Genomic DNA, 23,923 nt, shown 5'->3' with positions numbered 1-23,923 from the left:
TCCCAGTTCTATGGCAGTTGACTTTTGGCTGATCTCAAAAAGTTAAAACTAGTATTGGGCCTGGCTATTACTTGCAGGGGTGACTGCCAAAAAACCCCAGGGCTGTAGTTTAAACTAGGAAATAAGAAAGTAGAAAAAGAAGAAAAAAGCAATGGGACACCATTCTGCATTGTTGCCAAAATCATTGCATGGATCTGTCCATGGAACAAAAACCACCAGCAGTTGACTTTCACTCAAAAGAAAAATTACTTTCCTATATGCAATTTCTTCTTAGGATAGCCCTGCAAACCTCAGTAAAATTTCAAGTACATGTATTTTCAATCCAATGTTTTGTATAGTATAGGCCAGGGGTAGGGAACTTTGGCTTTTTTATGAGTTGTGGACTTCCTGCTGACTCAGGAATTCTGAGAGTTGAAGTCTACAAGTCATAAAAGAGCCAAGATTGCCTACCCCTGGATAGGCTAACGAACAGAACCGTATCCTTGGATGTAAAGACACAGACATGAAATTCAACAAGACAGTGAATCATGCTTGCCAATAGGTAATTTTTCCTCAGTTTTATTACCCCTGCTCCTCCTTTTATTCTGTGACAATAAACTGAGGATCAATAAAGAGTTCCTAAAACTTTCAAAATGCATAGTGTGTAACTGTATTCCTCTTACATTTTTAATCTGATGCTGAGACTAAGCTGAGTCAAAAACCTAGTTTTGTCAGCCTGTTCAAAAATAGATGGGGGTGACTGGCTGCAGTCTGCTTGAAGATTTATACCTGTCAGATTCAGAATAATTGAGGCTGTTGGAGAGTATTGCAGACCTTTATTTCCTAAAGCACTAGCCACTTTTCAGCATGTTGTTGACAAATTATATCTTCAGTCCTGACCGAAAAAGGCAGTATTAAATGGTAGTCATGCAGCGAACTAGATTCTATCACTGGCTGAGACAGTTCATTCATCCCAAACTTCTTACCTTATAAACAAATCCATCTGGGCAACTGTGGTCATAGGTAAAAGCTTTGTATACCACAAGAAAGACTATGCAGGCAAGGAATGCAAGAGCCAGGCTTATGAGAATAGTGACCTGCAAAACAATTAACAGTTAAATTAATCTCCTGTAATGAATGTTAGCTCCCTAGGAAATCATTTGTATTTATAGTGAGCTTAACAGAATTGGGGCTGTGATTGTTTTTTTAGCACAACATGCAGCACTTACCTCTCATCATCACAGATATTAAAATGAATACCAGTACATTTTCTGAGAGGGCATATTAACATTAGGAAAGCCAATTAATAACTATGGAGGAGCTATATTGAAGACCAGAGCTTTTTTTGTCATAGAACGCTCAGAACGGAGTTCCGGCACCTTTTTTGGATGGAACCTTATAGGGTAGGCAAGGCGGGTTGTATGACATGTGTGAGTTCCGGCACCTTTTTCTTTTACAAAAAAAGCACTGCTGAAGACAAAAAGCTAAACTGCAACAAATATTCACGAAGAGATGTCAGAGATATTAGTGTGATGTAGTGGTTAAGGTGCTGGCTCTGAAATCAGGAGACTGTTTCTAGGCCAGCCTTAGGCATAAAAGCCACTGGGTGACTTTAAGCCAGTAATTCTCTCAACCCAACCCAACCCACCTAACAGGGATGCTGTTGTAAAGAAAATAGAAAGCAAGAATATTAGGTATCTTTGCTGCCTTGAATTACATACTTACATACATGTAAGATAGATAATAGATAAATTATAGATGAGATAGAGATAAGAGATCATAGAGATAGAGAGATAATTGTGATAAACCTAAATCATCATCATCATCTAAAGCTTTATAGAAAGTCAGAAATTGAAATCCAATCATTGACAAACTCTATAAGAATTTTTAGCACAGTTATAGTAATGGGATTTGGCCCAAGGAAATATCCCTCTGTAACAATACATTAGGATAAAATCACAAGCAGTAATGTTATTGAAATGTCAAATGGCCAAACTATCAAGAGCCATCAGGATGAAGCCTAAAGGTATCTGGGCATTATACAGTTGAATAACATCAAGCATAGATAAGTTAAAAATGCGATTAATAAACAAGACATCCAAAGAGTTAGAATATTACCAAGGACAAAACTGAATGTTGGAAATGCCATCAATACCTGGGTCATGCCTATGATATGATACACTGCTAGAATTATTAACTGGACACAAGCTGAACTAGACAGTTTAGACTGAAAAAACAAGAAAATTGCCCACTATTCACTATTCTAGTGATATTGATGGACTATACCTGCCCCACAGAAATTGGAGCAAAGGTTTACTTCAGGTCAGACAAACTGTTGAAGAAGAAAAGTGTGCATTGATTTATTATGTAAAAGAATGTCAAGGACAAACATTAATGCTTGTCAAGGACAAGCATTGATGTTTAAAAATGAGAAAGTATTAAATGTATAGGAAACAAAAAGTGAATACTGAAAAAAATGTGTTAAAAACATGAACAGAATGTTGACAAGGAAAAAGGATTACATGGTCATTTTTTACAAATGATCATGAAGAAAGTGGATAAAAGTAAAACCTTGCAATGGTTTACAACAGGAACATTAAAAAAAGAAACTTAAGATTTGGTTTCTGTTGCACAAGAGCAAGGTATTTGAACTAATACAATCAAGGTCAGAATTGAAAAATCATCACATAATTCAAAGTGCATCTGGGGCAAAGAAACAGATGAAATATATATATATATATATATATATATATATATATATATATATATATATATATATATATATATATATATATATATATATATATATATATATATAACATATTCAGGTTGTGATAGATGGTCACACAAACTGATTATGAACAATGACAACATAACACAGTCATCAAAATAATTAACTGGAACATCTGTAAAAATTATCATGTACCAGTAATGAATTAGTGGGAACATATAGTTGAAAAAGTAGTTGAAAATAAGCAGGATTCAGTTTTGTGGAATTCTGAATATAGAGTCATAAAATCTCGACTCATAACACGATATAACTGTGGTTGAAAAGAAGAAAGTGTGGATAGTTGACGATAGTAGAATAGAAGACAAAGAATTGGAGATTGTAGAATAGAAGACAAAGAATTGGAGAGGATCATAAAGTATCAAGATCTGAAAAACTGAAATTGAAAGATTAGGGCACAAGCCATCTGCAGCAGTCCCAGGGATTATCAGCACATGGGTGCCAGACCAAAAAATCTTGTATAGCACTTAGAAAATCTGTGCATTGACATTTCCGTCCATCAATTGGTAAAGGCCACATAACTTGGCATGCACATATACTATACTGATACATTGTGACATCCTGGGCTCTTGGGGAAAGAAATGATGCATGTGAAGGCCAACACCAGCTAAAGAACGTGCAGCTGCGTCTTCACATTGTTATGAAGAGATAATGATTGAATAACAAAACAAACCTGGCCTACAAGAAAGATCAAATAAAAAATAGAAAAGAGATATGGCAAGACCAAGTATTACATGTCCAGTACATTATGAAAAACTAGCAGGTAAAGCAGAAAACTAGAAAACCTGGCCATGGAAAGTTGAAAAAAGAGACAGAAGGGCTAATTTTGAACAAAATCAATTCTTAAGAACAAATGCACATAAAGCCAAAATTGAGAAGACAGCACAGACAACAAAACAGTGGAGCACCTAGTTAGCTGCTGAAAAAATCACACAGTCTCATTAATTGAGCCTTGGTGGAGCAGTGGGCTAATGCCTCCTTAAGTAACACCAGCTGCCTGCAATTAGTGCAGGTTCGAGTCCCACCAGGCTCAAGGTTGACTCAGCCTTCCATCCTTCCGAGGTAGGTAAAATGAGGACCCAGATTGTTGGGGGCAATTAAGCTGACTTTGTAATAATGCCGCTTGGGGGTGTGTGTGTGAAAGCCCTAATAAGCAGGCATATACATAGAATGAAGGCTACTGCTAAGCTTGTAAGCCGCCCTGAGTCTTCGGAGAAGGGCGGGATATAAATGGAATTACAATACAACAATTACAATAATAACAACAGCATAGCAACGTAACAACAAGGGTGTATTGCAATATCTGCAAGAAACATCACTTGCATGCAAGCAAGAGCTGGTAAAACCACAAAATAGACAAAGTAATAGAAAATGAAGAAGCTAAAGTGTTCTGAACTTCAGAATTCAAACAGACAAGCAAGCACCTGCCACAACACCTCAGACTTAACAATTGTTGATAAGAAAGAAAAAAAATATGTCTGGAGGGTGCGGTACTTGAAGTCAGAAGAACAGAAGAAAAAGAACTGGAGAAAATCACATAATACAAAGATCTGCAAGTAAAAGTAGAATGACTATGGCAGAAGAAAACAAAGATTCATCTGAACATCTGGCTGACTATGTGGCCAGTCACAATAATTACAATAAATATTAACATCTGAAGCTATGAATTTCTAGCGTATACAATGTAAACAAGGTCATTTGGACTGGAATCTAATATCTAGGCAGAAAAACATAAAATAAAGCAATGCTAAATATCACCAAGTGTGTTTCCATCTGCCAGTGAGAGCACAGTAACACCTATGAAGCCAAGGGTCAAAGTAACATAGTTTCCCACTGAGATTGATCTGGGAACAGCTCAAGGTGAAACCATTTTCTGGAGGAAAATGACAGAGATGTTACTGGCGGCAATGTACTCCAAGTATAAATGCTGATTTTGAATACATTGGTGCTGCCCTAACCCACTTGCTCAACGAACACCCAGAGAATAGGAGACGAAGGAAGGAGGGAACAAGCAGGAAATAGGTCCAGCCTCTGTACCTGGTTTGAAGAAGCCATAAACAGTAATGCTCACTGAATCTGGCTCCCTCTTTTTCATTTTTAAAAATGCATTACAGTATAACTGGGGCAAGTGGTGGGGCATGCATGTTTTCAACACTGAGTATGTTATTATTTTCACTTTCAAAATGTACTGTTTATCTTCAAGAAAATGTAGCGGCAAAAGGTAAGTGTAAATGTAATGGTATGCACTTCAGTATAGAAGTAGGCTGGATTCATTACCAAACTTATGAAATGCCCCTCCCCTGTTCTGTACCAGCCTACTACCGGCCCTGCAGATAAGGCAGGGACAACCCCTTTACAAGAAGGCAAGAGGCTGGAACTAAGCCTGCCAAATTTATGGACACAAAAGCAAACAGAGCAAAAACAAGACACAAACCATGAAACAGGAGCTATTCAAACGGTTGCCTTCAGCAAACCAGCCCTCCCACGCATTCCCCTTTTAAACAGTTCAGGGCGTGGCTTCTCTCTGCCTCCTTCCGAGGTGCCCCATTGCCTTCCTCTGTTTACTCCTGCCTCCTGCGTCAGGCGTCCTTGAACAGGGCCACGCTGTCAGGCTCACACAGCTGGGTCTGCGTCGCAACCAGGTGGGAGGGGCCTGGCTGAGGGCTCTCATCAGCAAGCTCTCCAACACCCTCAGCAACCTCTCCAACACCCCCCTCCTCCTCTGAATCGTCCGACCCAAATGCCGAACCCACAGGCTGACCCTGAATCACAACATCCCCAATGCATACCAAGTGCTTGTGGTGTCCTTGTCAAGGTAAATCAGTCAGGAACCTGTGGCCCAGTAAACCAAATGGTTTTATTCATTGACTATATTTCTAAGAGAGTACAGCTAGTAGGCTGACTGAGTAGGGAGGGATAAATAGTAAGAAGGTCACACAAATGTGTTTATCTAAAATATTCCCAACATCATGCTGTAATTTCCACTGTGTCTGCCTTTTTCTTTGTCTTGCCCTTGTAATGTAGTTGACCAAAGCTTAGCTAAACTCTTATTTTTCTTTGGCTCATCGCTCTTCAGTGAAGTGTCAATGCTTTGCTGGGAGTCCAGAATATGCTATTTATCGATTGCATGCAAATAAAATTAGGCCATTTCTTCAGAGTGATTTGATTGCTTTAGATGAGCCAGGTTTGGGGCATAATGAAAAGAAAGCCTTTTTGCAGATATCTGTTTAGACAAAACTGATAATCATTTTTATTAGGAAGAACAAAAAGTTTGTTTGCTATAATATATCAGGAATTCATAAAATCTGGGAAGACAGTATGACCAGAAACAAAACATTACTTGAGTTTCACCACTGAAGGTATGATATTATGACCTTTGTCTTCCATAAAATCTTTAAAAACCTGAAAGCTGCCTAGGTACACCTCTGTCCAAGGGCAGCCAATCTATCTTATGGTCAAAGCATCACTGTTCTTTTGCCTTTTTGCAGATATCTGTTTAGACAAAACTGATAATCATTTTTATTAGGAAGAACAAAAAGTTTGTTTGCTATAATATATCAGGAATTCATAAAATCTGGGAAGACAGTATGACCAGAAACAAAACATTACTTGAGTTTCACCACTGAAGGTATAATATTATGACCTTTGTCTTCCATAAAATCTTTAAAAACCTGAAAGCTGCCTAGGTACACCTCTGTCCAAGGGCAGCCAATCTATCTTATGGTCAAAGCATCACTGTTCTTCTTTCTTAAAGAGCCTCCAATATTTTTGCTGTGTAAACTAAGGCATACTGAGTGCAATCTGTCTCAAATAATCCCCGGTTCTGCTCCCCTGTCTCAATAATGCAAAAATCTGACTAGGAGTTCTGTCCTAACAAAGTGCTGAAACAGTGCTGATCTGCCTCAATCAGATGTTTCTTGCCTGTAAATTTTGTGAAGCAATGCTGCTGTGTCACACAATGGAAAAATATATGGTAGACGGCTGCTTTGCTTTTAGCAGAGCTTCAGAGGGATATCTCATTAAAATTCTGTAGAAGCAAAGTGTCCTCAGTAGCTAGATTGACTCTATATCTTATAACAACAACAACAACAACAACAACAACAACAACAACAACAACAATAATAATAATAATAATAATAATAATAATAATAATAATAATAATAATAATAATAATAATAATAACCCCCTGCTCAGGCAGGAAACCCTATCCCAGACATGTCAAACTCGTTACGTCACGTGATGTCGGACAACATATCAGGACAGTTTTGCCGTTGCTGGAAATGTGGTGGGCACGGCTTCCGCATGACGCATCCGGCCCATGGGCCAGCAGTTTGACACCCCTGCCCTATACCATTTCAGACAAATGGCTGGCCAGTCTCTTCTTAAAAACTTCCAGTGTTGGAGCATTCACCACTTCTGGAGGCAGGTTGTTCCACTGATTAATTGTTCTAACTGTCAGGAAATTTCTCCTTAGTTCTAGGTTGCTTCTCTCCTTGATTAGTTTCCATCTGTTGCTTCTTGTCCTGCCTTCAGGCGCTTTGGAGAATAGCTTGACTCCCTCTTCAGACTCAATATTCAGGAAGTTTGTCATAGCAATTACTCTATCCACCCAACCCTACTCCTATCTCCTCTTAGATACTTCCACCACAACCTACAAAATTGAAACCACTTCCACTTGGGGCTGGTTTTTTTTTTTTTTTTGGTGTTTATATGTCTCTTCTTGTTTAAAAAACTCAAAATGGATCACAGTACAATTCAAGCAACTAAAATATGCTATAAAATATAAACAATAAATCAATCAGATGGAAAGAAGAACCAGCAGTATAGAAGTTAAAACTATCCTAAGAACTTGTGTATTTAGTGACGTTCTCAATTCAAGCTCTTCCTTTTTTAATGTTATATGTATTAACTTCCACCTGTTTTTCAGTTCACCTTGTCTGGGTCTTCCATCATCAGGTTGCAATCTATTGATGTTCTCAGCCAATACAATTTCAAAGCCAGCACAATAAATATGTATCTGTGTCAATTTGAGTGTGCATGCCTATACCCAGTTACCCACAATTAACATTTGAATTAGCTTAAAAGCTCTTATTATGACAAACAGATTGGGACCATCAAAGTCCCCAATTTTAAAGCTATGCTTCAAGTTTGCAACTGTTATTATAATTTCATGGATTCTTTTACAGAATATAAAGTTCAGTACGTGAGCATGTCATTTTGTAATGAATAGAATAGAATAGAATAGAATAGAATAGAATAGAATAGAATAGAATAGAATAGAATAGAATAGAATAGAATAGAATAGAATAGAATAGAATAGAATAGAATAGAATGGAATGGAATGGAATGGAATGGAATGGAATGGAATGGAATGGAGTGGAGTGGAGTGCAGTGCAGTGCAGTGCAGTGCAGTGCAGTGGAACGGAACGGAACGGAATAGAATAGATATAAAACAGCTAGTACAATATTCTACTGTTATGGCAATTAATTTTCTGAAGTTGATGGATGGCACTTCTAGCATTAAACCTATTCTAACTTTATATATCTTTTGGCTGAAATGCAATTAATTTATGACCACACTTAAAATACGTATTTCCTAGATTTTAGCTTATATTCTGTTTAATATTATTTTCTGCATTTTATTGGACTTTTTTAAAACTTGTATTCTTTTATAGCACTACGACTCCATTCACATGTACTAAATCCATCAATCAAGTAAGGTTTTATGAGACATTGATGATAACATGATATTTACCATCCTTCCTTATATGCCTTATTTCCAGTGTTTTCCATTTAAACAAAGCCTTGTCCTTATCCAATCTTAGGGGAATAGTTGACCAGAAGGAACCTTCCATAAAAGATCCTTAATCCACAGTGGGAGGAGAAGTTGTTTTTTATAATAATTTATGTTTTAGCACTCATTTTCCCTAATGCCCCCTCTTATGGCACTTGAATTCTAGCGCCTTCGTGTGAAAACATCATTTCACCTTCTTCTCAAAACCAGATATCTCATGTTCACATGGGACTTCATATTCTAATTTTTAGTTCTTAGACTCAACTGCATGATAAAATCAATGCATAATTGAAAGTGGAAGCCACATAGTTAATTCCTTTAATTCCTTTAATAGTTACTATTATCATAACTCCATGATCTGATTTACTCATTGGATGGTCCTAACTAAGGAACAAACAAATGCAGCTTACCTGGGCAGTTCAAATAACCTTATTTTAGTTCAGAGCTGATTCCGAATCAACCTATATAGTCAGAATTATTTGTTATGTACATGCAGGTGCAATCTGGAGAGAGGGAAGGAAGTAGGAAAGGGAAATGGCAGCAAGATCCTTTGAAGAGCCTTGGTGGAGCAGTGGACTAATGCCTCCTTAAGTAACATCAGCTGCCTGCAATTAGTGCAGGTTCGAGTCCCACCAGGCTCAAGTTTGACTCAGCCTTCCATCCTTCCGAGGTAGGTAAAATGAGGACCCAGATTGTTGGGGGCAATAAGCTGACTTTGTAAAAATGCCGCTTGGGGGTGGGCGAAAGCCCTAATAAGCAGGCATATACATAGAATGAAGGCTATTGCTAAGCACATTGATTTGTGCTTCTTAGATTGTAAGCCACCCTGAGTCTTCGGAGAAGGGCGGGATATAAATGGGATTTTAAAAAAAATGATGCAGTTCTCCAAGAGGCACTACATCTTCTAATCCCACTCTTCCTCTTTTCCTTAGATGACCCTACAGAGATTTGTCCACAGCAATTTTCATTAAAATAAGAAGCAATAGAAATATATTTCAAAGTACTTAACATCTCTGCTGGTTTTAGAAAACTCAGGAAACATTTTTTCATGCTTGTAAGAATAATTGAATGTCCATGCCTTAGAGAAGTGAGTCATGTATTAAGAGTACTTCTCACAAAGATAAAGTTTAAAAATAGAAGACGGAGGCAAATACTAGACAAACACTTTGGCTCTATTTGAAGCTGAGTAATGAATGCATACACTTAATGAATTTCCCTTTTGGACAAATTGAAGGATTCAGTATTTGGTTGAAACTTCATATACTGTGTAGCTGCCGGGCAGGTTTAGCAGAAGAGACAAGCAAGATACATCCTGTAGGTCCTTATAATATAAAGGAAAAATCTTTATGTTGCCTCTAAATGAGATGGACTGCATGTAATGTTCATCCTTTCTGTGGTATTACAGTTCTTCTTCCCTTTTCACTATCAGCCATCCCATCCTATCATAATCTTACTGTGGAACAATGGTGGCCCCATTCTACTATAAGTGATATTTTCCCTATATCAAGATAAGCTGGTCTTCCTATGCTTAAAAACAAGCATGGCTGGCTGAGGAATTCTGGTAGGTTTTTTTTTTAATCCCATTTATATCCCACCCTTCTCCGAAAACTCAGGGCAGTTTACAATCTAAGCACAAATCAATGTGCTTAGCAATAGCCTTCTTATTAATATATGCCTGCTTATTAGGCCTTTCGCCCCCCCCCCCAAGCAGCATTATTACAAAGTCAGCTTATTGCCCCCAACAATCTGGGTCCTCATTTTACCTACCTCGGAAGGATGGAAGGCTGAGTCAACCTTGAGCCTGGTGGGACTTGAACCTGCACTAATTGCAGGCAGCTGGTGTTACTTAAGGAGGCATTAGCCCACTGCTCCACCAAGGCTCTTGAAGTCCACAAGTCTTAAAGTTGCTGAGTTTGGAAATCCCTGCTCTTACAGCCATAATATATGGCGTATGGAATCAGAGTTCAGTGCAACTGGAGAGAACAGCTCTACACATTCCATGGAGAGATCCCGCCACTGTTTGGAAAGTTTTTATCCTTAGACTAGGGAATATTATTTCAAAATATGTTGTGCATAATATTTAGGAGAGCTTAAAGGTGGGAACAAATGGTTGATGTTTGATGTTTCTTTAATAAAAGCACAACACAGATAGAATTAAATTAAATTAGACTTATTATTAAAAAGAGGTTTTTCATTCCAAAAAAACAAACAAACCCTGTTGTCTATTCCATTTTTTTTTCTTTTGGGAATCTCTAATGTCACCATTGCTTAGTTTGCTTTACACATCTTGTCACCAAAAGCCTGCCTACTGAGATGATATCTCTGCCATTAATTCTCCCTGCCCTGCTATTTTGAGAGAGCAATGAGATGACAGAACAAACAAGTACATCATATTTCCAAGTAATTTGTCAAATAATTAAATTAAGCAGCTGGCTCAATTAGACTGGCTAAACTCCATCACATAATATCATTTCTGGAGGTTGTTTGGATCCTAATGGATTTGATGTCTTAAGTGTTTGTGGAGCCAGGTTGCAGTTAGGAGACATATTTCATTGCCAAGTGCCAAACTTCCAGTGAGAGAATAACAAGTACAGTGTGCTTAACAAGCACTGGGTGAGTTATAAATTGTGGGTTTTTTCCTAAGCAGATGCACTAAAGTGATAAATGTTTTACACTTGAGTGGGAGATTTGCATAGAAGAAGGTTAATGGGACCAAAATGGTAGCAGCTTTTTTAAAAAGACTTGCTTGGGTCATGTGCAACTTAGATGTGATAAGATTCATGTTAAAATATTCTGTTATTCGGTTTCTTCTCGCTCATGGAGGACATGGAGTGAGCATAATAGGATCGATAGAGAAATGTTTTAATTAATCTATAGCCTGATCAGTCAATTGACTCTAAATCAGGGGTGTCAAACTCACAACGTCATGTGACATGTTGTGACGTATCACGACTTTTTTCCCATTGCTAGCAATGGGGCGGGTGTGGTTTTGGTATGACACATCAGGCCTGCGGGCCAGCAGTTTGACACCCCTGCTCTAAATATTGTGCAAGAACATGGAAACAAATATAATAATTACAGTTAAACAACACAATTAGCCTTAGAAATAGTTACAATAGTTACTCAAATCTCAAAGGCTTGCAGAACAACCATACGTTTGCAAGCTTCCATAAGACCATGGGAGCAGAAGCTGCCTTTGGATCAGAGACAAGCTGTTCCAAAATAGGGTAGTCCCCACAGAGAATATCTCTTTTCATGCCCCCTCCCTTCTCATGTCTTTATAGTTTATAGTAGGCATTCTCTGAGCCCATGGGATAGGCAATCTCAAAGATACCCATGCTGTGGACCCCTTTTATAAGTGATAACTAGCACTTTGAATTGTACTTGGAAAAATATCCAGTGAAAGTCCCATTGCAACAGTATTATATGGCGGTATCAAGACTGTCCAGTTAGGATATTGACTGCTATGCTTTGCATCAACTAAGGTTTTTCGTGGTCTTCAAAGGCAGTTCCATGTAAATTAATCAATACTGGAGATGACAAAGACTCAATATTTATTGCTTCCTGTTCTAGGTAAGACTATTCCTGCCCTGGCTTTCACTTGCAGGATCTGTAAGTTGAGGAGGACTTCCAAATTGTAGATCTGCTCTCCTTGGGATAGGATTAGTGATTCTCAGTACAACTGGATATAATCTGTATATCGATGATGATATCTCACCTAAACTAGTGAACTGCCTCTCCCAGCAGCTTCAAATTCATGTTAAATCAGAGAGGGGAGAGGATCAAGGACTGGCATCCCTTGAGGGAATGACCAACAACCTGGTCATTCTCACCATACTCTTTGATAGCCAATTGAACTCTATTTCGCAAGAAGGAATGGAATCATTTTAATATGAGGCCTCCAAATCCCAACTACATAAACCACGGGTGTCAAACTCACCACGTCATGTGACATGTGACATATTGTGACTTTTTTCGCATTGCCGGAGCTGGGGTGGGTGCAGCCTCCGCATGATGCAAGTGGCCCACGGCTGGCAGTTTGACACCTCTGACATAACAATTAAGCAGGACTATACAAATGGCAAAATACATGGCACAACATAGGAGAACAAACTCATCAGGACACGATTCAGCAATCCATCTGCATGTAAAAGACAAAGGCCACTCTTTTGAAAACAGCAAAGTCCACATTTTGGACAGAGGATGGCTGGTTTGAAAGAGGGGTCAAAAAGGCCATCTATGTCAAAAATGAACAGCCCTGTCTCAACAGAGGGGGAGGGATACGGCATCATCTATCTCCAGTCTACAACAGAGTCTTTTCAGCAGTTCCAAGAAGGCTCCACACCATTTGCACTACTCAGGTGACCTTTAGGTTACAGATAAACCTCCAAGTGACCCCAATGACTCGCTAAAAGAATGCAAATGACCTGCTGTCTGCAAGGAATATAAATCCTTCCATTCCCTACCATCCAGTCAGAGCTGAAGAAGCTTCTTGGATGAGAAGTGAAACTTCTTCAAAGAAAAACAAGAAAGTCCAGTTGCCTCTTGAAAAAGCACCTTTGGGATAACTATGACCTGGATGACTGAGAATCTCCATAGACAAATGGCAAAAGTTATAACAAAACAAGGATGGATAGCCATACTTTCTTCATCCAAGTTCAGCCACAGATCACATATGAGCATGACCAATTAGGTGTAGTCCTATGCTCATGTCTGCATCCCAGTTTCAATGGATCTGTACAATCTGTTTCATCCAGGGCTCTGCAACTCTTATCCCACCACTGTCTGAATATAATAGAAATTGGATGTAGGATGATGGTTTCCCAAAATAAGTTAATCCAGTAAGGGGCAGATCATTGCTTCTTTCAAAGTTACCAGCATCAACACAGAAAGAGAGGAGAGGTGGGGAAGGGGGGGGACAGAGGAAACAGTGATAGTTACCTAAATGCACATTTGTCTCCAGACAATTAACTAGCCAGGAAGGTCAGGGGTTAAGTACTGGAGATGAAGCTACAAAGAACCCTTTTGCCCATGTTCTCAGAAACATCCCAGTAACTATGAAAGAAACTACATCCACCATTTCATCATATCCTGCCCATCCAGCTTCCAATTCAGAGCACATATGAACAATTTTATTCACAATATAATCAGTCAGATTATAGTAACTTCAGATTATATAGCCATATATAATCATACAGACACATTATCAATACAGACACATTATCAGTCAAAGATAAATGGTTGATTACTGAATGTCTGTATTAGAGCTTAGCTTTTTTAGCAAACTGCAAAAAGAAAAAAAAACTTAATTTATTCAAATCTACAAAACTGAGCTAACTCCATCCAGTCTGCTAAGTCATTTGTGAAGGAAGGCACATTTTGATTGCATGCTTCACAACGAATCCCCATAGTTAAGCCAGAATACAAACCCACAAGATTGCACAGTGGGGAGTGTGTTGTGTGTGTGTGTGTGTGTGTGTGTGTGTGTGTGTGTGTGTATTAAGCTTGGAGAAAATAAATGCAGTAGCAACTATCTTATTATTCCTTGAAGGAATTTCTACTTGGATTAATCTGTTTTCCTAATCTTAATTTTTCATAATTGGTTATCCCACACATAATGATATCATTCATTCAGTTTTATTCTATAAATGAATAAATCACCAACATCATAATACTCTGGAATGGAGAAGTCACACAAGCAAAAGAAAAAACAATAAGTCAGAACTATCAGTGGAAGGACTTGCCTCGAGAGTTGTGGGTGCTCCATCACGGCAGGATTTTAAGAAGAGATTGGACAATCATTTGTCTGAAATGATTGTATAGTATAGTATAGGGTTTCCTGCTTGAGTGGACTAAAAGACTCCAAGGTCCCTTCCAACTGTTATTCTGTTATTCTGCCCTAAAATCCCAGTGAAATGTCTGACAAATACATTGTTTTTCTGAGAGGTCCTTGGTGCTCTCTGAGCTTGACTGTTTTTGTGCTGACATTTTGTTTCCCAAACCAGGTAACATCATCAGTGCTAATACACTGATGATATTACCCAGTGCTTTTTTTGTAAAAGAAAACGGTGCCGGAACTCACACATGTCATACAACCCGCCTTGCCTACCCTACAAGGTTCCATCCAAAAAAGGTGCCGGAACTCCGTTCTGAGCGTTCTATGAGAAAAAAAGCCCTGATATTACCTAGTTTGGGTAATGAAACATTGGCAAGAAAACAACCAAGCTCAGAGGGCATTAAGGATCTGTCATTTCAACCCTGGGCTACAAATATTCTCCTTTATCGGCACATTATTTTTCTCTCTTAGTCCAAAGAATAACTGTAATACAGGAAACATTACACTACCGATTAGTTAAGAATTTACTATAAAAGGATATAAAAGCCAATATCTGTAAAACAATTGATTTCATCATGCACTGAATATTAAATATCAAATTTTGATACTGGGAGATGTGGCTTGACAGTTTCCTTATGATTGTTTGTTTGTTTCTAAATGTATTATTATGAGTATTTATAGCCCATTCTTCCAATGTCAAAATAATGTTCAAGGTAGCTTACAAATCTCCTTTTTTACAAATAGAACTTTGTTAATATGAAGTGCATGACATTGTCTAACGCAGGGGTCTTCAAACTTGGCCCTTTTATGACTTGTGGACTTCAACTCCCAGAATTCCTCAGCCAGCAAAGCTGGCTGAGGAATTCTGGGAGTTGAAGTCCACAAGTCATAAAAGGGCCAAGTTTGAAGACCCCTGGTCTAACGTACTGAACTGATTTAAAGTTTCAATAATAAATATAGCTAGGAAGTAGTTTTGAACCTTTTTCTTCTCTAATTTGGTTTCAATCTGAATAGAGCTGGAAGGGATCTTGGAGTTCTTCAGGTCCAGCCCCCTGTTCATGCAGGAGTCCCTATATCATTTCAGACAAGTGGCTGTCCAGTCTCTTCTTAAAAACCTCAAGTGATGAAGAACCCACAATGTCTGAAGGCAAGCTGTTCTACTGAATAATTGTTCTCACTGTTAGAAAGTTTCTCCTTAATTCCAGGTTGCTTCTCTCCTTCATCAGTTTCCATCTGTTGTTTCTTGTCCTGCCCTCTGGTGGTTTGGAAAATAAATTGACCCCCTCCTCTTTGTGACAGCCCCTCAAATACTGGAATACTATCAAGTCCCCACTAGTCCTTCTTTTCTCTAGACTGGCCATTCCCAAATCCCGCAATCGTTCTTCACATTTTAGTCTCCAGGACTTTAATCATATTAGTTGCTCTTCTTTGCTCTTTTCCCAAAGTCTCAACATCTTTTTTGTAATGTGGTGATCAAAACTGGATGCAATATTCCAGATGTGGCCTTACTAGGGTTTTATAAAGCAGTACTAATACTTCAGGGGACGCGGTGGCTCAGTGGGTAAGGACGCTGAGCTTGTCGATCAGAAGGTCTGCAGTTTGGTGAGTCGAATCCCGAGTGCCGCATAACAGAGTGAGCGCCTGTTACTCGTCCCAGCTTCTGCCAACCTAGCAGTTCGAAAGCACGTAAAAATGCAAGTAGAAAAATAGGGACCACTATGGTGGGAAGGTAACAGCGTTCCGTGCGCCTTTGGTGTCTAGTCATGCCGGCCACATGACCACGGAGACGTCCTCAGACAAGCGCTGGCTCTTCGGCTTTGAAACGGAGATGAGCACCGGCCCCTAGAGTTGGAAACGACTAGCACGCATGTGCGGGGGAACCTTTACCTTTACCTTTTTACTAATACTTCACATGATTTTGATTCTATTCCTCTGTTTATACAACCAAGGGTTTTATTAGCTTTTTTGGCTGCTACTACACACTGATAACTCATGTTTAAGTGATCCAGTGTGTTAGATTTCAGTTCTTGTAATTCTCAGACAGTCCATTTCATCTGATGAAAATGATATCTTTTGTAAGATTTTGAGAATCCACAACCAGTGTTTCCACCCCTAGTATTCCAATTATTTTCACTCCTGTCATGGTTGGTTCTGTCCTACAAGCCTACAATGGAATAATTGTAGAAGATCTTTACAGTATATATTGGAAAGACATGAGCCAAACATTTGTAATATTTAAGGGAAAATAAAAATGAATGATAAACTATTAATACATGGATTAGATAGGATGCTTAAAATTTCTGATATTGAGATTGAGATTCAGAAACATGATTATTGCTTTTCCAGATTATACTTTAACTTTCCAGTGGGTGTTCTCAGTGAATGACTATTTTTCAGAGCAGCCTTTCTAAAATGACCCTTATGAAAAGGAAAGTTTGTGATGAAAAAAATTGGGACTGACTTGTCTTTCAAATCAGTAAATTGAGCAACTGATTCAAGTAATAGAGCTCCTGTATAACAGCTTGTCCCCTAGTTGCCAGCTTTTATAGGTGATATCACGTTGCATTATGTTTCATCTAGGGCACTTCACCAAACTATTAACATGGCATTTCGCATTAATGGAAGTCCCAGAGCTTCAAGGACATTTTCAAACGCAAGACCAAATACAATTCAGCGCTGAAATTATCGAAGACGTTACAACATTTATGGATACCGGAATTTGTCATTGGTTTGCCTATACTCAGTTAACAAAATGATTTAAACTGGATAAGAAGCAGGGCTTTTTTTCACATAGAACACTCAGAACGGAGTTCCGGCACCTTTTTTATATGGAACCTTGTAGGATAGGCAAGGCGGGTTGTATGACATGTATGAGTTCCAGCACCTTTTTCTTTTACAAAAAAAGCACTGATAAGAATTTTGTTCTTACTAATGAGAAAATTGATTTTGAGTTGGATTCATGACTAATGACTTTAATAGCAAACGTGATTGCTAAGATGTACAAACTCACTGTTGAAAATGAATATGGAGGATGGTATGTTAAAGGTTTTATGATGTGATAATATGTGGAGTAAAGAAGTGAAATTTACACTGAATTATAACTTCAAAGGGAATTCTTACAAGATGATGTACCACTGGCATTTAACAACTGATAAATTGTTGAAGATGTATAGTAGAAGGGTGTCTCAAAAGTATATTGCAAATGTAAACAATTTGAAGGCACTATTTTATCATTTCTGATGGACAAAATGTGCAAGTAAAGCCAGAGCCTTTTTTCTTAGGTTTGACGGACAAACAGATTGGGGAAAAAAAAAACCCATGGAACTTTGTTTTTATATATAACAACAGGTGCAAGGCTTCTATATGCACAGAGATGGAAGGAGTCACATATTCCCACAATGGAAGGATTCATGGTGAAATTAATGAAGTTGACAGAGATGGTCAAATTGATTGTTGTGATTAAAGCAATCTTTATCTAGCTTCCTTTCTACTTGGAAACCACTCTTGGCTTATTATTATTATTATTATTATTTTGTCTGAAGCTGAAAGAAATGAAATTTTAACCTTGGACTTTGATGATTAGGTTGTTTATGATGATAGAAAAACTGTCTGTTGTGGTTTATGGTTTATTTTAGTTCAAGGGATAATTGATTTTGAGGGTTTTATCTGTATCAAAGAGAGTTGGAAGTTATCGTTCTTCTATAGTTTTTGTTTGCTTTTTCCATTACCCTTTTCCCTTCTTTTTAACTCTTCTTTTTTTCTTTTTGTATGTTACATTTTTTTTGAAATTTAATAAAGATTTTGGGGGAAAAAAGAACATTTATGGATACAAATGAAGCAGATTTCAAGTGAAATTATAGAATTCCACCAAACTCTTCCGTTTCAAATGATCTGTTTTGCATAGTCAATTTTTCCAGGAAAAATTCATGATAAAGACATGCAGAAATATTTTTATTCCCAGAAATCCTTCTGAGATGCACATCTGAACTTTCAAAATGGCATCCTATTTACTATTACTAGCAATAAGGGATTGTGATGGTACCGGCATTAGGGTAGGGTAGCAGTTAATGTCTATTGAAAAATATAGGGTTTTTTTCAAGTATGGACAGAGAAATTTCCCAGTACCTCATTTTTTTAGTAACAGGCTACCTTGTAAACAAAAATTATCTGGACAATTTAACACATTTAACAAATAAAATCAAATGCAAGTTCAAAAATACAAAATACAAATCAAATACAAGTTCAAGGCAACTAAAAGCAGCACATACAATAGATTTCACCTAAAATCCAGAAAAGCTTAGAAAAGAAATTGCATTTCCATAAACACTTTAAGTACAACAAAGGAGTAAATGTTACCCTAAGTCACCATTGCCCAGCTTACTTCCTCTGTTATTGATAGCCTACCTTCATTTAGCTATGAGAGGTAATTTTTTAAAAAAGGCAAATTTATTAAAGCATCTAAATAGGCATTGCTGCTTCGCTGTTATAAACATAGATTGAACAGCTGAGGGCAAACAAAGGTTAATTTTCTGGAGTTTGGGTTTTGTATTCTGTTCTCTATTCTCAGATCATTTTTTTTTCATATTTCAGTGTTCTAGTGGCATTTAATGTAATATTCCTCAAAATTGAGCTTCAGTTGCAAGGGCCCTACAAAGAAATGAGTTTACATATAAATGCAGAGAAATAATTTCTCTACCTCAGATGCAGTGACCTTTTCATGTGAGATGAAATGAAAAGCAGCTATAGCATATTTATTGCTAGGTTCTAGCATTTTAGTTCTGTTTGAGAATGCTGATGGACCCCTGTAGATCAAGAAACAAAACTATTATTAGCATTCATACATAGTCCATTACTTTGTCTTGATCAGAAACTATTATTGTTATTGATTTGGAAGACCCCAATAATTATCCAGTCCAACCCTTTGTATTGTCATAGCAACTGCTGTTGTGTTCATCACACATTCAGCAAGACTAATTTTCACATTTAGACCATTAAATTTCTCAATTGCAGATATACCATGAAAAGTTAGAATGTGACATAATTTACAGCATTTTCTTATACTGGTTCTATAGAGGACACCTTTAAATATAAGTCTATATCCAGTGAAGGCATTCAACCTGAAGACATAGAATCCATCAGTGGAATATATACGCAACTCTCTTTTTTCACATACACCTCTACCAAATCCATTCCTAACAGCTACAAATAAAATCTAGGGCAAGTGGGTCCTGATGACCCAAAGGATTTTTGCTCCATTGTTCCTGTCAGTGCTGTCAGGATGTCTTTTCACCCATCATATGTGTATCCTTGTTCATTTAGTACCCTTTCAATACCACTCTAACCATACTAATATTGACTTCAGTTTGTTTCCAGCTTTCCTGGAATACATAAACATTTTAACACCACACTAAATCCTGTCCTTAAGAAACTCAGCTGCCTTGACCAAGTTTTTTCAGATTTAGAAAGAAAAAAAAATCCATATTCATCATAATATTTGGTATCCTCTTTCTGAGTCAACCCTTGGTTCTTCAGATACTTCCCTCTGTAATACCAAGCATCACACAGTGATTATATAGCATTTTATAATATCTTTTATAACCAATAGTGAGTTGTCACTAATCTGTTAGCAATTTTTTAAAATCAGTTGTGCTGAACAGATTAAATGAAAATACATTTTGGAACAGGACTACTTTCTCCTTCAAATGCCTTCTTAAAGACAGATAAGGAAATCATAAAATTCTCTGAATATGTGTTTGTGACATGGACTATGTTCCTCCAGGCCTTCCTGTCCTCTACCATCTTCTGGAGTCCATCTAAGCTCACGCCTACTGCTTCAGTGACTCCATCCAGCCACCTCATTCTCTGTCATCCCCTTCTTCTATTGCCCTCAATCTTTCCCAGCATTAGGCTCTTCTCCAGTGAGTGTGTGTATTAAAAATGAAATTTAGTTAGTGTACACATACACAACACACATTTAAACATACTATATACAACATATGTATAGACCTACACACTTACATATAAGTAACATATAAATATCAATCACTGTCCATCTTGAATACAAAACAGAAGGAGGAAGCTTTAGAGTTCACAATGTTACAACTGTATGGAACAAAATTGTGACTGAATCTGGATGTTCTGCTTCAGATACCACAGAGCTTCCTCCCAGAAGACAACAAAGAAAACAGGTTGTGAAGAGAATGTGTAGTATCCCAGACAATCTTATGGACCCTGCTCAAGCAATGCTTATATGCTATGTCCAGGATGGAAGGGAGGGAACTGTTAATAATCTTTTCAGCCATCCTCACCACTCTCTGCACCACCTTCCTGTCTGAAGCAGTGATGCTTCCAAATCAGACTATGAAGCTGTATGACAGGATGTTCTCAATCGTCCCTCTGTAGAAAGTGGTAAGGACAGGGGAAAGAAGATGTGCTTTTCTCATGCAATGCAGAAAATGCAGGCAGTGCTGTGCCCACATCACCAGTGTCTTGCTTTTGAGCGACCAAGCCAGCCTACTTGTTAACTGCACACCCAGGAATTTGATGCTGGTAAACATCTCCACAGGTGAATCATTAATCATTAATCATTAAGAGTGAGGAAGATTCTCAGGGATGACTCACACCCTGGACGGTATCTCTTTACTCTCCTACCATCCGGTAGGAGATATAGGAACATAGCCAGCCGTACCAACAGGCTGAAAAATAGCTTTTATCTGTGGGCTGTTAGGCTTTTAAATGGGACATAATCTTATGCAGAATTGACTTGGGAGGCCGGTGTGTGGTGTAGTTGGTTCACATAGTGTGGTGGGATGGAGGGTTTGTTGTCACTGTGTGTTGGGGGGAGAGAGCACAGGGGGAGGCTCAGCTAATCTCAATGTACACATGTTGTACTTTGACAATAAAGGTTTTTTATTATTATTATTATTATTATTATTATTATTATTATTATTATTATTATTATTATTATTATTATTATTATTATTATTATTATTATTGCACAGAGGAATGTGGCTGTGCCCTGCCTTTTCCAAAATCGACAATGATCTCTTTGGTTTTTCCAATGTTTAAAACTAGGCTGTTGTCCTTACACCAGTTCACCAAACCCTCAACCTCCTTGCAGTAAGCACCCTCATTGTCATCTTGAATAAGGCCCACTAGATATTTATCTAACTCTTAGATTCTGATTAGCATGGCGGCCTAGAGGTGCAGACACTAGCCTCACACTCAGGAGGTTGAGAGTTCAATCCTAGGCAGTGACAGATGTTTCTCTATCACGGCACAAAGAGAAAATATCTGTTGTGAATTCCACCTAGGCATCAGGAAGGCCATCCAGTCAGAAAATGCTCAGCTCCATTCAGTCATCCCAACTCCACCCTGATAAAAGGGATTACTGGGGGGTTAAAAGAAAAAAAAATCTAACTTTAGATTCTGTTTCTATCATACTTATAGTCATTTAGGCTTATAAATGTTCCTCTCCTACTACATGTACTTGGAAAAAATGTATTTAAAGATAGGTTTGTTTGAAAATGATGACCTTGATGAAAACATAAAAGCTAATGTAAGGAACAACGTTAAATATGAGTTTTATAAAAGAGAAAATATATAAAATATATACTTGGAGTGATCTGATTGATTTTCATTACTGGAATTATCTCAATTTCTTTCTCACCATTTATATGACCCATTTATGTCAAGGTCAGATGAACAGTTAATTATTTATTTTTTATCACATAAAAAATCCAAAACAAGAAATGAATAGATCAGGGCTGATCATGTGGCAAAATAAGAAAAACTGTACAACTGTCATTTTAAGTGGTGTAAGAAATGCTTAGCTGAGCAGACCAAGGCTGAAGAAATATCCCTGGTGGGATTTAGAAATGATTGACATTAATGCTTTTCTTCCAGAGAAGGGATTGAATGACTTCTGGTGATTTCACATTAACTTCAGTTTGACCAGAAGAACCATGAAAATAGATTTTGCAGAGTGTTGTGAAAGTGGAAGGAATGCAATAGCATCCTCTTACTCAGGGAACATATTTTTTAAAATTATTAAACTTGCATGCTGCCTACTTACCAATATCTCTGAGTAACTTTAAAGTAATGTGCTTATTACTTATTGATCCCACAGAAACTATGTTTCCTATGGCAAATTTAGAAGAAATTTAGTGACACAACGGCATCGCTGTGCAACACTTTAAATCTGAGGAAGATGGGCAGTTTAGAGCACATAGGATTGTATACAAAGCCCCTGTTTGCAACTTCTTTAACCAAAGATGCCTTTTTCTAGATACACGAAGAACAGCTAGGAAATGATAATCTGCCTGAAGCAGCTGAAGATAGATTGAGCATCTCTGACCTCCCTGAAGCATCTTCTTTTTTACTGAAAAAGTGCTGCACAGCTTTACTATTTACTATACATTTCCATGGCATTATTTCTGAATAGAGGAACTAAAGGCTAGTATTGTTTATCAGTAGAACAGAAACCGTTGGTGGAATGCAGCTCTTTCTGTGATCCAAGGTTGCTCTACCAGACTGGAAGAAGACTCTCTTGAACTAATTTAGAGACATACTCACCCATACATGCATACATATTACTGAAAGGGGGAAAAGCAAGGAATGTTTCATCTTATGAGTGGATGGCTATCACAGATAATTGAAAGAAGCCACTGGATACAAGATCATTTCAACAATCTTCAGGGCAGTAGAAGGAATAAAAAGAATATGAAACATAACAAAGCTAAGATGTGAAATTGAATTGTTTATATTGAAGTTTGGTAGATTCTAAAGCTTTCTGAGAAAATTAAAAACTATTTATCAGATGTGTACACTGCTGAATTCTCAAGACTCTCAGTGGCCAAGAAGATATACAGTAGAGTAGATTAGAGTAGAGTAGAGTAGAGTAGAGTAGAATAGAATAGAATAGAATAGAATAGAATAGAATAGAATAGAATAGAATAGAATAGAATAGAATAGAATAGAATAGAATAGAATAGAATAGAATAGAATAGAATAGAATAGAATAGAATAGAATAGAATAGAATAAAATAGAATAGAATAGAACAGAATAGAATAGAATAGAATAGAATAGAATAGAATAGCAGAACTGGAAGGGATACAAAAAATAAAACAAATAAGACAAACAGAATCCACATAACTTATCAGGCCCCAAAAGTTATAGGTATAGGTTCACAGATGAACAGATCTCCAATGAGTGGTCATGGCATCACCCAAAACAGCACTTTTTCACTCTCCAACCTCCCCAAAATAGGAGACAACTATTTCCTTAGGAAATGACCAATATGGTCAGCCTGATTCTAATGAAGAGAGGCAGTCTTGCAAATAATCAGGTGCCAATGCATAAAGGGCTTTATAGTTAGATGCCATCACTGTAAATCATACTTAGAAGGTAATAGAAAGCTGATACAGGTTTCATAAATCAAGTGTGATCAACTACTGCAATGGTCAACTTCCGCAAACACCCAGTCCACTGCATTTTGCACCATCTGAAGTTTCTGAGTAGTCTTTA

At 37.7% G+C, this 23,923-nt stretch overlaps 1 protein-coding gene across 1 annotated transcript in view; it reads right to left on the bottom strand.

The window, feature by feature from the left end:
• The window catches only part of NSG2 (neuronal vesicle trafficking associated 2), a gene marked incomplete at its 3' end in the record, with an annotated part of 58,971 nt that overhangs the window by 336 nt on the left and 34,712 nt on the right, over window positions 1-23,923 (bottom strand). Inside the window, exon 3 of the mRNA XM_081316320.1 lies at window positions 966-1,076. Within this exon, the coding sequence (XP_081172446.1) occupies window positions 966-1,076 (111 nt within the window). The remainder of the gene's footprint in view (window positions 1-965; window positions 1,077-23,923) is intronic.

The sequence above is a fragment of the Vipera berus genome (genome assembly GCF_964194415.1).
Source record: "Vipera berus genome assembly, chromosome: 2".
NCBI lineage: Eukaryota > Metazoa > Chordata > Lepidosauria > Squamata > Viperidae > Vipera > Vipera berus.
Note: the sequence above shows the minus strand (reverse complement) of the source record. Positions and strands in the feature narration are given on the sequence as shown.